The 13,722-nt window shown below is 43.0% G+C and overlaps 1 protein-coding gene across 3 annotated transcripts in view; it reads right to left on the reverse strand.

The window, feature by feature from the left end:
- Slc41a2 (solute carrier family 41 member 2) overlaps nucleotides 1–13,722 on the reverse strand; it is a 108,470-nt gene that overhangs the window by 40,937 nt on the left and 53,811 nt on the right. For all 3 annotated transcript variants that reach the window (XM_040755164.1, XM_040755165.1, XM_040755163.1), the window contains exons 7-8: nucleotides 8,294–8,441; nucleotides 6,309–6,388 (exon numbers count right to left, since the gene is read on the reverse strand). In XM_040755164.1, coding sequence (XP_040611098.1) covers nucleotides 6,309–6,388; nucleotides 8,294–8,441 — 228 coding nt within the window. The remainder of the gene's footprint in view (nucleotides 1–6,308; nucleotides 6,389–8,293; nucleotides 8,442–13,722) is intronic.

Consider the following 13,722-nt stretch of genomic DNA (forward strand, 5'->3'; position numbering starts at 1 on the left):
GGAATCAGCCTACGACAAGACCCAGCACCTCCACTCTTAGGCATGTGTCCAAAGGATGCACATTCATACAACAAGGACATCTGTTCAACTATGTTCATAGCAGCGTTATTTGTAATAGCCAGAACCTGGAAGCAACCTAGATGCCCCCTCAACCAAAGAATGGATACAGAAAATGTGGTACATTACACAATGGAGTACTACTCAGTGGAAAAAAAAAACAATGGAACCTTGAAATTCGCAGGCAAATGGATGGCACTAGAAGAAACCATCCTAAGTGAGGTAACCCAGTCACAGAAAGACAAACATGGTATGTACTCACTCATATATGGATATTAGACATAGAGAAAAGGATTAGCAGCCTACCATCCACACCTCCAGAGAAGCTAGGAAACAAGGAGGGCTGTAAGAGAGACATACATGGTCCCCCAGTATGTAGAAAGAGACAAGAACAAATTGGGAGTGTGGGGGAGGGGAGGGAGGGAGGAGAAAGAGGAGGGGAGAAGAGCAGGGGGGAGGAGAACATGAGGGATTAGGAAGATTGAGTGGGAAGAGGAATAGAGGAGAACAAGAAAAGAGACACATCAATAGAGGAAGCCACTATAGGTTTAAAGAGAAATCTGGCACCAGGGAATTGTACAGAGATCCACAAGGATGACCCCAACTAGGAACCTAAGCAATAGTGGAGAGGCTCCCTTAAATGCCCTTCCCCTATAATGAGAATGATGACTACCTTAATGTCATCCTAGAGTCTTCATCCAGTAGCTGATGGAAGCAGAAGCAGAGACCCTCAGTTAAGCACTGAGCCAAACTCCTGGAATCTAGTTTCCGAGAGAGGAGTGATGAACAAAGGGGTCAAGACCATGCTGGGAAAATCCACAGAAACAGCTGACCTAAACAAGTGGCAACTCATGAACCCCAGTCTGACAGCTGGAGAATCAACAAAGGACCAAACCAGGCCCCCTGAACATGGGTGACAGCTAGGAGCACTGGGAAGTCTATGGGGCCTCTGGCCATGGAACCAGGATGTATCCCTACTCAGGAACAGACTTCAGGAGCCCATTTCCCATGAGGGATACTCTCTTAGCCTAGATACACAGGTGAGGGCCTAGGCCCTGCCCCAAATGACTTGACAGATTTTGATGATCACTCATGGAAGGCCTCACTCTCCCTGGAAAGTGGATGGGGGATGGGATGGGGAGGTCGGTGGGGGGCATGGGAGGATGGGAGGGAGAGGGAACTGGGATTGATATGTAAAATACAATTGTTTCTAATTTAAATAAAATTCATAAAGAAATAAAAAGCAAACAAAAAATTCAGATTAAAAAAATTAGAATTAAAGCTAGCCTGAGCTACAAATTAAGACTGTCAGAAAAAAAGCACAGATCTGGCAATGAACATCTAAGTCACGACTGAAGTGCTAAAACCCTGTGACAAGAGAAGGGTCCCCAGACCTGTATGCTCTCAGAGTCGATGGAGGGTTCCAGCCCAGAGTTTCCAAGGCAATCTTCAGAATCTGTGTTTCTAACAGTCCCTGATAGCATTGCCAGCCAGGGGACTATAGTTGGAAAAGTCTCTGAACCAGACAGCATCATTAATACAAAATGAAGATAGAGAATTGATGATGACCATGAACAGTTTTGCGAATATATACACTTACATAGCAGGCAGAAAGCAGGAGACACAAGAGAGAGCTTTCCCAGGATGAAATGAGAATCGGGAAAGTAGGAAAAGAGTGATCAAACAGCTGAGGATGGAGACTGAAAACAAGCAATGGGCAAGGAAATCAGGCCAGTGAGGGAAAGGTGGTGAGTATCAAAGACTTAGCACACCTGTAGGAAAACAACACAAGAGAGGGCGGCACAGGGAATAAGAGAAACACTGGAGAAACTGATGGAGACCGAGCAAGGTCCTGCGGAGCTGATGGAGTGGCACCCAGGCAGCCAGTAGGTAAAGAAAAGTCAGGTTTTTCTCTGACACAGGTGAAAGAACTTCAAACAGGCACCGTTAAAGATGAAAACGGAAGAGAGATACACCGGTGAGACTGTGCCTGAAACCTGTGTGTTCTCTTCCGGTTTGCCCTGTGGGAAACACTGACAGGACTTCTTCAAGCATATGGAGAAGACAGGACAGTCAGATGGAAGTGGGCATGGGTACAAAGGGAAGGCTAGAAATGCCAGTCTGTGTTAGAGAATACAGAAAATACCATTTTACTATGCTTAATGTTTAAAATAACTATCTAAGTCATAAATAATAATGTACTATAGGGTTTAAAACAAACAAAAGTATGACAGAAGACAAAGGGTTTACTGATCCCATATACAAAATGGTATATTATTATTTGAAAATAGGTTGTGGGGTGCCCCAAAACAATACACGTTATTGCTAGTTTTCTTGATTACCTATTAGAACTTAATATTAAGACCTTCTTGCTGAAGATACCATATGCACTGTTGGCAGAACTTGGAGAAATCAAGAATCTTTCTTGCTGCAGGCTAGTTTCATAATACTGGAAGGTGTTATATGGGCTGCTTGACTGGGAGACGTCATCAACAATCTTACCCAACTGTGAATTTTGTGAACTGGCATAAGCACAATATGCCCACAGGTGCAAAAGTGGCATAGATGCCATGAGGGTAACCAATCACCTTCTGATTGGATTTAAGACCCAGTTCACAGGAAGAAACACATGTCTGGTACTATAAAGCTCGGCAAGAATCCATGTCTGGGGAGTTTACAGGCCCCAAGAGTGAACCTATCTCTCTATGATGCTAAAAGGACACAGTATTGCACAGCCCTCTCATTACGTTTGTATCTCTCCACTCATAGATGATTAGGACCTCAGGACATGGTCAGCAGTTAATGCAGAAACTCACAACTAGTCAAAGTACAGAGGATAAATGTCAGTGGAATACTCAGCCACAAGTGGGACATCCATATCACACCCTTTCCCCAAGGCTTAGGGACCGCTTTAGAAGAGTGAGCAGGAAGAATCCAGGATTCCAAGATCCAGGGGATCAGGCCAAAACAATGTCTTCTGACCTGGCAGACTGCTGCACTCATGAACTCACAGTAGCTGTGGCTGTCTGAATAAGATCTACACAACCCAGTCAACATTCTTGCATAGAGTGGGAGGGGGTTCATGAGCCTACCCCTAACTGAGGAGTTATGGACAGTAACAATGTCTGGAGTAGGTAAAGTCAGTTTTTCTTAAGGGTGTGTGTAATTTTTTTAAAAGAAAATGCCCCCCAAAGGGGGTAGCTCTCTTAGGAGTTGTGTCTTTGTTAGAGTAGGTATGGCCTTGTTGGATGAAGTGTGTTCACTGTGGAGGTAGGATGTGAAGTCACATATATGCTCAAGCTATGCCCAGTGAGACAGACCACTTCCTGTTGCCTAGAAGTCAAGATGTAAGAATCTCAGCTCTGTCTCTAGCACCGTGTCTGCCTGCACGCCACCATGTTTCACCATAATGATTATGGACTAAACCTCTGAAAACGTAAACCACCTCAATTAAATGTTTTTCCTTAATAAGAGTTGCCATGGTCATGGTGTCTCTTCACAGCAACAGAAACTAAGACAGTTTGGTTCCTGGTAAACTGACAATGTTCCAATGGATAACCATACCCTAACACAAACTAGAAATGACAGGTTGTTAAAGAGAAAAAACAAAGAGGACAGGAAGGTTAGAGGCTAGGAACGCAGAGGGGATGTGGAGTAGTTAGGGAGAGAGTGGGAATTGGATATGATCAAAATTATGTGACAGCCTCAAAGAATTAATAAAATATTTACGAAGAAAATAATACTGTGGGCTGAGGCGAAATCTCGTGTGACAGCACATGACCTGGGCTCATCCCCTGGTTCCACTAATAAATAAGTAAATAAACAACATGGAACCTCTAATTCAGTGGTTCATCAAGCATGGCCTCGGGTAGAAAGGTGAGATCCAGACATTCCAATAGTTCCAACAGAAGGTATTATCACAGTAATGGTTTAAGATATCCTGTAGTCAAGAATTCTGATAACGTAATGTTTACTGAATTTAACTGACCACAGAACTCACTTCTCAAATAGTACTTACTAATATTTTACAGAGCAAGTGTGACCAATCATTTTAGAAAACGTTATTTGTTCTGAGGCATGTAAACATTTAATGACATCTGTGTCACACCAACAAATACAAGCTTTACTTTAAACACAGGGATATATGTATCAGCTAAATTAGTAGCTGTATATTTTGAGAGGAAAAAATTACATATTTGGGAACTGAGCAGATCTGGCTTTGAAGTTTGACTCACCATCATTCACGAGGTATTCCATCTTGGACTAGTTACTCACATAAGGATTAAAGCATATATAACATGAATGAAAGACTTGTGGTTACTTGACGCTTACATAGATACATAATAAATATTATTATGGGAAGGGGAGGAGAAATAGCACATCCCTTGCATATTTAGAAATTATTCAGTGGTTAAGAGTATTTTGCAGGAAACCAGTTCCAATTTCCAGCATCCACATGGTGGTTTGCAACCATCTGTAACTCTAGTTCTGAGATTCACCGACCTTTTCTGATCTCTGTGGGCACCAAGTACACACGCAGCACACAGACATACATGTGGGCAAAACACACACATAAAAATGGAAAAAAAACTAATAAAATTGTTTTAAATGCAATTCAATTCTAAAAACTATCTATTTGAGAATATGGAATCTTTGGTACCATTCTTCTACAGGGCTGAATTTAACATAAAACAAGCTCATTGTGATATCCAACTAAAAGGTTTGCCTATAGACATACAGAAAGGGATTTAACAGCATGACGTCACAGAACAGACCTCCAAAGAGAGCCTGTCAGCACTCTAACTCGGTTCCCTGTATAAGATGAAGCAACTGAGTCACAAAAGTCTTGCCAGTAAAGGTTAATTTCCATTTACGTTCCCTGTAATGTCTTGTAATACAGGTCACTCCAATAACCCTGTAAGCTGAAGACTGAGAGAGCAGGAACAGGAAAGGCAGGGCTGCTCTGGTAGTGAGGGTGAGAATCTCCGTCAGGACACTGCACGAATCTAGAAAGCCTGGCGATAGTTGGGCACCTGGGATGGGATCCCTGAGTCCAACAGGATCAAGAGTTCTGAAAGACACTGGGATTCAGGTTTGCTGTGGCACACAGGAAATAATTCAGGAAAGTTACTTCATTATTCCGACAGATGGTCTCAGTGTGACAACTCAGACTGCAGTGAAGAGACATGCCATTGTATACACAAACCAACAAGCCAGGCATGTGAGGGGGCAACGGACAAGGTTTGATAAAGTTCTAGTCAAAGAGGAGAACCAGGAAGAATCAGATGGTTCCATGATTTTAAGGATGGCTGACAGAAGGGGAATGGTGGCATCAGACAGCTGGGAGAGAGATTTGTAAGGGAAATGTCTCTGACATTATAAAAGTAGACAAAAATTACAATGTTGGGTAGAAATTTTAGATCTAAAATTGGACTTCTGCATAACATGTCATTGTATACGTTTTATGTGTAGTTAATTCGGTGTGTGTGTGTGTGTGTGTGTGTGTGTGTGTGTGTGTGTGTGTGTGTGTGTGTGTGGTTTTTCCAAGACAGGCTTTTTCTGTAACAGTACTGACTGTCCTGTAATTCACTCTGTACACCAGGCTGGCCTTAAACTCAGAGATCTGCCTGCCTCTGCTTCCTGAGCACTTGGATCAAAAGCATACACCACCATGCCCAGGCACAGAAAGTTAATTCTTAGAAAAAAAGGAAAAGGATATATTCTAATTGCATGCCAAGGTAGAATTACTTTTTAATTATGTCAATCTAAGCTATACTAAAGTCCAACTTAATGAACATCCAGAGATGGATTAAATTGTCTTGTTAAGTGTAATTCAAACAAAATAATACTATTTTAACATAGTTTAATGTATGTATTATACAATGTAAGGATTATAATTTTCATTTTATAGGCAAGAAAATTTTGAGGCAGGATTTTCAGGTGTCAGTAGAGCAACAGATCTTAGAGAATGGAGTGAATTTAAGCCAAATCTGGCTAATTCTGCTTCTTCTAAGATAATCAACAAAAGCAAATATAAGAACAGCAGGTGAGCCAAAAAGGAAAACGACAAGTCAGAGGTGAGATGCTGTATTTTGTGTCACATGAGCTCTAAAAGTCATGTGTGCCTGCCTAAACCAACATGTAACAAAAATGACTGAGGAATAGCTCTTTTCCAAAAAGTGTTGTATGTACTGAGACCAGGGGGGTACCTGAGAATGATGTCATCATGAAGCAGTACCTTCAAGTCTTACCATTGATAACTGGCGTGTAAACCACAATCCCAACCAAGTTTGGGTCAGATACAGTTGTGTCCAGAATAAGGCCCCCAATGCTGAAAGAAAGAAAACCACATATTAGGAAAGAAGAAAGGAAGAGAATCTCACGTTGTTCTGACATTCAGACACCCCCACCTTGTATAATACAATGTTTATGCAACATAAAAATGAGGCAAAAAGAAGAGTGTCAAAGTAGAAATCAATGTTAACTGTAACAAGTTGGAAATAAAATTGTGAAGGGGCGGGAGAGGCGTTCTGTGGGTGAGGAGCTGGCTATGATGGTGCAGGAGAGGCGTTCCGTGGGTGAGGAGCAGGCTATGTAAGCACAAAGCCTTGAGTTTAAAGGCCAACACCCACTAAAGGTCCAGGTGTCAGAAGGGGAGCCTGTGATCTCTGCAGCGGGAGGTGAACACAGAAGGAACTCGGGGCTGGCTCACCAGCCAATCAGTGATCTCCAGGTTCAGTGAGTGCCCATCTCAAAAACTAAGAAAACAAAAAGGGTGCAATAGAAGAAGACACTCTGAACACGGTGTTGGCCTCTGGCCTCCACAGGTGCATACCTGGACACATACCTGCATACATGCAGACTACACACACTAAATAATAAATACCATAACCATCAGGCAAAATGTGTTTGTACATTAGTTTTTGTTTGTTTGTTTGTTTTATTTATCTGTCCTCTCCCTTTGGGGAACAAGGTCTTGCTATATATATAGCCCAAGATGGCCCTGAACTTATAGCAATCCCCCTGCCTCATCTTACCAAGTGCTGAGATTATAGGTGTGTGTCATAATTTCCGATTATACATATGGTAACTGCACTAAGCCATCAATAAGGACCTATAAGGCACCGTTAACAACTTCAAGGCCTTAAACAATGGGACTAACGGTCCCTTCGTATTCTTCTGCACATAGGATTTCTCATTTTGTTTTGTTTGAGACTGGGTCTCACTATAAAGCCTGGACCACACCAGCCTCAGCCTCCTAGAAATTCACCTGCAAAGCAGCGTCTTTTCATCTTCCCAGCAAGCAGGCAGTAAAGGGCTGGTTTCTACTGTGCTAAAACTAAATGGATCACAACTGTATTACCACAGAGAGCTGTAGCAGCCGAAAGAGCTGGGCTTGAGAAGTCTGGGAAGGAAGACGACTATTTTAATACAACACAGTGGCAAGCCAAACGCTTTCAGTATCTCAATGGAACCTGGAGGCTTGTTTAGGCCTTCATTAACTGATTACCTTCAGTCTGTGGTTTATTTACTATAAGACACTGCCAGTCCCAACACCCATAGATACCTGTTGCCTCAATCTTCTAGGAAATGCAATCTACCGTAGGCCCGTTCCCAGATCCTCTTTGCACTAGGAGTTACTTTCCACGGTAGCCTCTATGCTGCCAAGTAGCATGCAAAAATGCTATTTCTCATTTTTAGTTTTAGCCTGTATTTAGTGACTTGCATGGTAGGTGAGCATGCATCATCTCAGAGCTCCCATGAATGCCCTCTCTATGGTGAGCCCTTCTCGATACATCTAGTCACAAAATAATGATCAATTCTCTAATTCTTAGAGATATCTTTCCTTATGCTCACTATCCTCCTACACTCCAGAGAGCTGGTCTCGGGAACAGAGGCAAAGCTGTCATCCTCTACCTCCTCTTCAGGGCTTTCCATGCTGATTTTGATCTTCGTATTATAAATCCAAAAAGCACACAAGACTCATAGTTTACCACATTTTACAGGACATCCCTACTCTGTCCCAGATTACCCTTTTCATCAAATGTGGAAGGTACAAACATCTTTCTATTGCAACAGAAATGCAACAGTGTTATTCTGGGTTGCTAATATTCCATTTTGCAACCCTGTTAGGATTCATCTAACTGATGGCCAACCGCTAGTCCAAGAAACTTGTTTAGTACATATATACCTACACAGAACATGCTTGTTCTCCCTCGCCTAGCCCGACACTCACCTGCTGATGACCATGGCTGTTATGACGGGCTCCCAGCCTGAGTAGAGTACTGTCCTGGTAGCAGGATGTTTGGCAGCTATTATAATCCAAATAGGTGTCAGAGCCAAGAAAAAGGTACACACTAACGGAGAAATGTAGTAATATGTCTCTAGAATAAAGAAAAAGAGACATTTCAACCCTTTTTTCCAACAGAAAATATAAGCCAGAAAAAGAAACATTTTTACCAGATTTATTATCAAGTATTAGGTGTCGTGCCACCACCAAGTGTCTATATACCCAAAATTTAGAACTGTAAATAAAATTCAAAGCCAAGTAACTGTAAAATTTAGAACTGTAAATAAAATTCAAAGCCCCTAACCCAGCAATCAGGAGGCTGGAGCTTGGAAACCACAAGTTTAAGTCCAGCCTGTGCTACACAGATGGTCTTTTAAAGTATCAATTAATGCAACCAAAGAAAAACATTACTTTCCCAAACACTTATTTTGAGACAACAATTACAGCCCACACAAGAAAAGCAAGGACACCATGAAGGGCACCAAGCAGCGGCGGAGTCACCCTGGACAATTGCCCAGACCTCGCTGTACCTCTTTGCAGCACATGTCTGCGGCACGACTGTTTAGTCTGGTGTGTGTGTGTGTGTGTGTGTGTGTGTGTGTGTGTGTGTGTGTGTGTGTGTGTGTGTGCGTGTGTGCGTGTGTGCGTGCGCGCGCGCCTGGGGAACATGAATTCACACGACAGAGCAGGAGAGGAGACTCGCAGAGGAAGAGCTTGGGAAGTGAATGGCAAGCTTGTGTGCGGAGTGAACTTCGTTCGCACATGCGCACACAAGGTGACCTGCGTCCTCAACAGCCCTCGGAAGCCTGCGGACACCGAATTGGGAACATCCAACAGCAGAGGAGCGGTGCCTTGAGCAGACAGCAATCAGAGGACACCTGAGAAAGGCCCATCTGAGTAGAGGACACAGGCCTTGGGGCGAGGTCTGCTCCACATTTCCCCAATGTAACTTCGAAGCAGAGCTTAGTTAACCGCCCACAAAATAGTCCAACGCTGTGCACGGAAACAGAACAACGGGACCCTGAGCAGCCTGTGCTCACGGTGCCAGCAGCCAACCACGCTTGGAATATTCGACTGCATGAAAATCACTGATATAGCTTACTTACATCACTTTTCTCATGATTTTTTTCCAAGTACCTAAAGTGGTTTTTACAAGCCTAGCCAATTAAATATATAATTAAGGTGACTTGCTTGGTGTGGTGGCGCACACACAATCACAAGTTCAAGGCCAGCCTAGGCCACAAAAGGACAACACAAAAGAAAGCGTACAGTAGGCCGGCAAGAAGGCCAAGAAGGCAAGGCCGACACCCGAATGTGATCCTGAACTAACTGGCAGGAGAGAATGGACTCCTGAAAACTACCCAATGATTTCCATATAAGGTGTGGCACACACACACACTTACACACACACACTCCCTGATCCCCCCCCCAAGCTTTAAAAAGGAAAAAAAAAAAAAGGGCTGGAGAGATGACTCAGTGGATAAGAGCATTGGCTGCTCTTCCAGAGGGCCGAGGTTCAATCCCCAACAACCACCTGGCAGCTCACAACCATCTGAAACTCCAGTTCCAGGGGATCCCATTCCCTCTTCCAGCCTCCATGGGCACTTCACACACTGCGTCCTCGGTCCTCCAGCTTTAATGACTTATCACCAGGGTTCTCAGGTGTATGGTAATCTTTAAAGTCATATTCTGGTGCTAATTTTAGCATTAGGCAATTAATTCGGTTGCTGTGTTTACTGTTTATTCGTCTTACTATGCTGAGGAAAGACATCCTCTCCTCAGAGTGCCACAGTGAGGACCTCTTGTCTCCACACTGGGACCTTCTTACGCCTCCCCTAGACCAGACACATCAACACTTCCAATCCCTGCAAGTTTTTCCATACATACAGGCAAAACACACAGCATAATAACAATTTTTAGATCTGAAAGATGACAATTTTTAAAGTAAATATTTATATAACATACGACTTTAGTTAGCTCTCTAACAATTACAAGAGTGAGCTAATGAAACTATAAGGTTGATGTTACTCTAATGAGCTAAATTACAAGTATGCAAATATGCAAACCTTCTTTAGCATGAACTTCAATTAACTCTATGCTCCCAAGTCACAAATTCTTTACATTTCATGCTTCCTTATTGTTGGAAATTGCTTCCATATTTTATTTAAAGCATTATTTTATCCTAAGGACTTTATGTGGTTGCTGTTTTGTTTTTCAAGACAGGGTTTCTCTGTGTAGCCCCAGCTGTCCTAGGCTTTGCAGACCAGGCTGGCCTCAAATTCAGAGATCCGCCTGCCTCTGCCTCTGCCTCCCAAATGCTGGGATTAAAGGTGTGCACCACCACACCAGGCTTATCCTAAGATTTAATAAACACCTCTTTAATTAACCAAAGTGTTATTATAAACATTTCTGCCAGGATATTCCTGATCTTCTTTGTAACAAAAACACTTACCCTCTTTAGCAAGGGTTTCGCTACTTAAAGACAGAGTTGTTCTCACAGTCTTTGCAGTCACATAACCTTAAGTTTAAGAAGAATGCTTTGCTTGGTTGAGACAGGGCCTCAGGTACTCCAGGATGTCCTCAATTTACTATGTAGCCAAGGATGGTCTTGAACTCCTAATGCTCTTGCCTACACCACCTAAGTGCTGAGGTTGCGTGAACAAGCTATGACACTTATCAGATATCCTGCATCTCAGATATTTATATTATGATTTATGACAGTAGCAAAATTACAGTTAATGAAGTAGCAACAAAAATAATTTTATGGTTGGGAGTCACCACAGCATGAGGAACTGTATCAAATGGTCGCAGCATTAGGAAGGTTGAGAACTACTGCTTAGAGCTTAAGATAGTTAAAGATCCCATTATGACTGAAGATGCTCCTACTAGATAAAAGTTTCCACCTAGAGATAAAAGTTTTACCCTCTAGAGGAAATAGGCAATATTTATATTTATAGTAATAATTAATTATTACAGATACTAAAACTGCCTACACAAATATTATCTTCATTGGCATAAATTAAAATTAATTTTGCACCAGAAACAGGGTATACACCATTAATTCCAGGACTTAGAAGGCAGAGGCGGACAGATCTCTGAGTTCCCGCCAGTCTGGCCAGCCAAAGCTATATAGTGAGACCCTGTCTCATGATAAATAAACAAACAAATGGACAACAATGGTAACACAATTTAGTTTTACTTTTCTTCCACTTTAAAAGAGCTTGGCTAATGCTGGGTTTGCTGTCAGTCTCTCCATTGCTTCCTAATTTTACATTTATTTACTTAGTATGTGCATGTGCACACACATGCCTGTAAGCCATGACACATGTGTGAAGGTCAGAGGACAATTCGCAGGAGTCAGTTCTCTCCTTGAACCAAGGGATCAAATCCAGGTCATCAGGCCTGGCAGCAAGGGGCCCCACCTTCTAAACCACCTCACGGGGCCTCTCCATTACTTTCTTAAAGATGGAAAGCGTGTGCTTATTGAAGGGATTCCCAGTGGTTCTTGTAAACCACAGATGATGGTAAATGACATTCCAAGCGGAAACATTCCTACCTCATAGAACACCTAACCCTGCCAACAATCTCCACAGCACCAAGGAGAGGCTAAAGGCATCGTGCTTGGGTAGACGGAAGCTCCACCACAGGCTTTGACAGCATTTTTCTCTACCTGTCTGGGAGGTCATCTGAAGCTGAGAAGAGCACTCCCCGGAGGGAAAAAAAAATGAGTGCCCTGGAGGATCCACAAAAAGTTAAACCAAGTTAGCGCGTAACCCAGAACACTCTGTAGGTGCCTACCAGAACTGGAAGCACACATTTTCACACTGGAACTCCTAGGTCAAGGTTCACTGAGGCACTACCTGCAAAAGTGGAAATGATCTGAGCATTTATCAAGTGGTTAAAGAAGAAAAGGCAGTGTATTCATCCAAGAGAGTATTAGCCATGCTATTAACTCATTCTGGGGTAATCGTCCACACTAAGAGTCAGCCACAGGTCCTGTGGAAATATAGGCAAACCCTGAAAACACCATGCTGGCTGAAAGAAGCCAGGCATGAGATGAAATGTTCAGAAGAAACAAAACAACAGATGGAGAACAGATCAGCAGTTGCCAGGAGCCAGGGAGCGTCATAAGGAGCGTGCTCGTGTCTACCAGGCTTCTGTGGGGGCAGGGAAACTTCCTGGAATTGGAATAGGTGAAGACAGAAGGACCTTAGGAAAACTCCACTGTGCTGTTCACATAGGAAGGAGGGCTGCATGGTGCATGTTACCTGATTCCTAAGGGCTTCATTGGAAAATAAAGGAGGGAAAACCTAAAAGGGGAAACAGTTCAGCCAACTAGAGGCAGTGCTAACGCTGGGTGAAGTTGAGGGTCTGTAAGTGGATGTTCCGGGATACTTGATGATCACAGCTCTTCTGAAAGTGTAAGATATAACGTATAAAGTCAGTTTCTTAAGCATTAAAAAAGCGGGAAAATCATGAAACCAGTGCTTCCAAATGACTTACTACAACTGTGTTCTATTTCAATCTGGTGTTTAATTGATGTCAGAAAATTAAAGAATCACTTTTAGAAAAACCATTAATGACACAATTTGCAAAAGAAAATGGTCATTTAAAAGCCTAACACAAACTTCTGCATCATATTAAAATGTAGAATAATGCTCTTTTTCTAAATGAAGCATGGTTAGTACAGCCTGGTTAGAGTAGTATTTTGTATGAAAATCTCAATACATCACAAGTATTGTGTGTGGTAAGTGTATATTAACCCACAAAGATACCCGGAAACTGAGGGCTACCAGAAATGATAAAGCCAAAGATTCTGACGTGAGAGGGCTGTGTGGATGCTTTGGGTGAGTCCTAAATGTGATCACAGGCATCCACGTGAGAGGGGCAGGACGGGACCCAACTGCAGAGGAACGAGATGTGATCACGGGCATCCACGCGAGAGGGGCACGAGACCCAACTGCAGAGGGAGAAATGTGATCACGGGCATGCGCGTGAGAGGGGCAGGACGGGACCCAACTGCAGAGGGAGAAATGTGATCACGGGCATGCGCGTGAGAGGAGCACGAGACCCATCTGCAGAGGAAGGAGCAATGTGAGCAGAAGCGGGCACCGCAAGCAATGAGCATGCGCAGCCGCCACACGGAAAGAGCGGGAATAGGTTCTCCCCCTCAGCTTCTAGAAGCAGCCATCACTGCCAACACCTTGACATCTATCCTCCACGATCTGGGGTATCAAACCTCTAGAACTAAGAAAATAAAACACCATTGTTTCAAGCCACCATATTTCTGCTAATTCGGCAAACAGACAACTGCAAACTAAAACACATGAAGCTTTGGGATTTTCACACTCAGCAAGAGTTCATGTATGCAGTAC

The sequence above is a fragment of the Mesocricetus auratus genome, unplaced genomic scaffold, assembly GCF_017639785.1.
Source record: "Mesocricetus auratus isolate SY011 unplaced genomic scaffold, BCM_Maur_2.0 Super-Scaffold_100011, whole genome shotgun sequence".
Taxonomy (NCBI): Eukaryota; Metazoa; Chordata; class Mammalia; order Rodentia; family Cricetidae; genus Mesocricetus; species Mesocricetus auratus.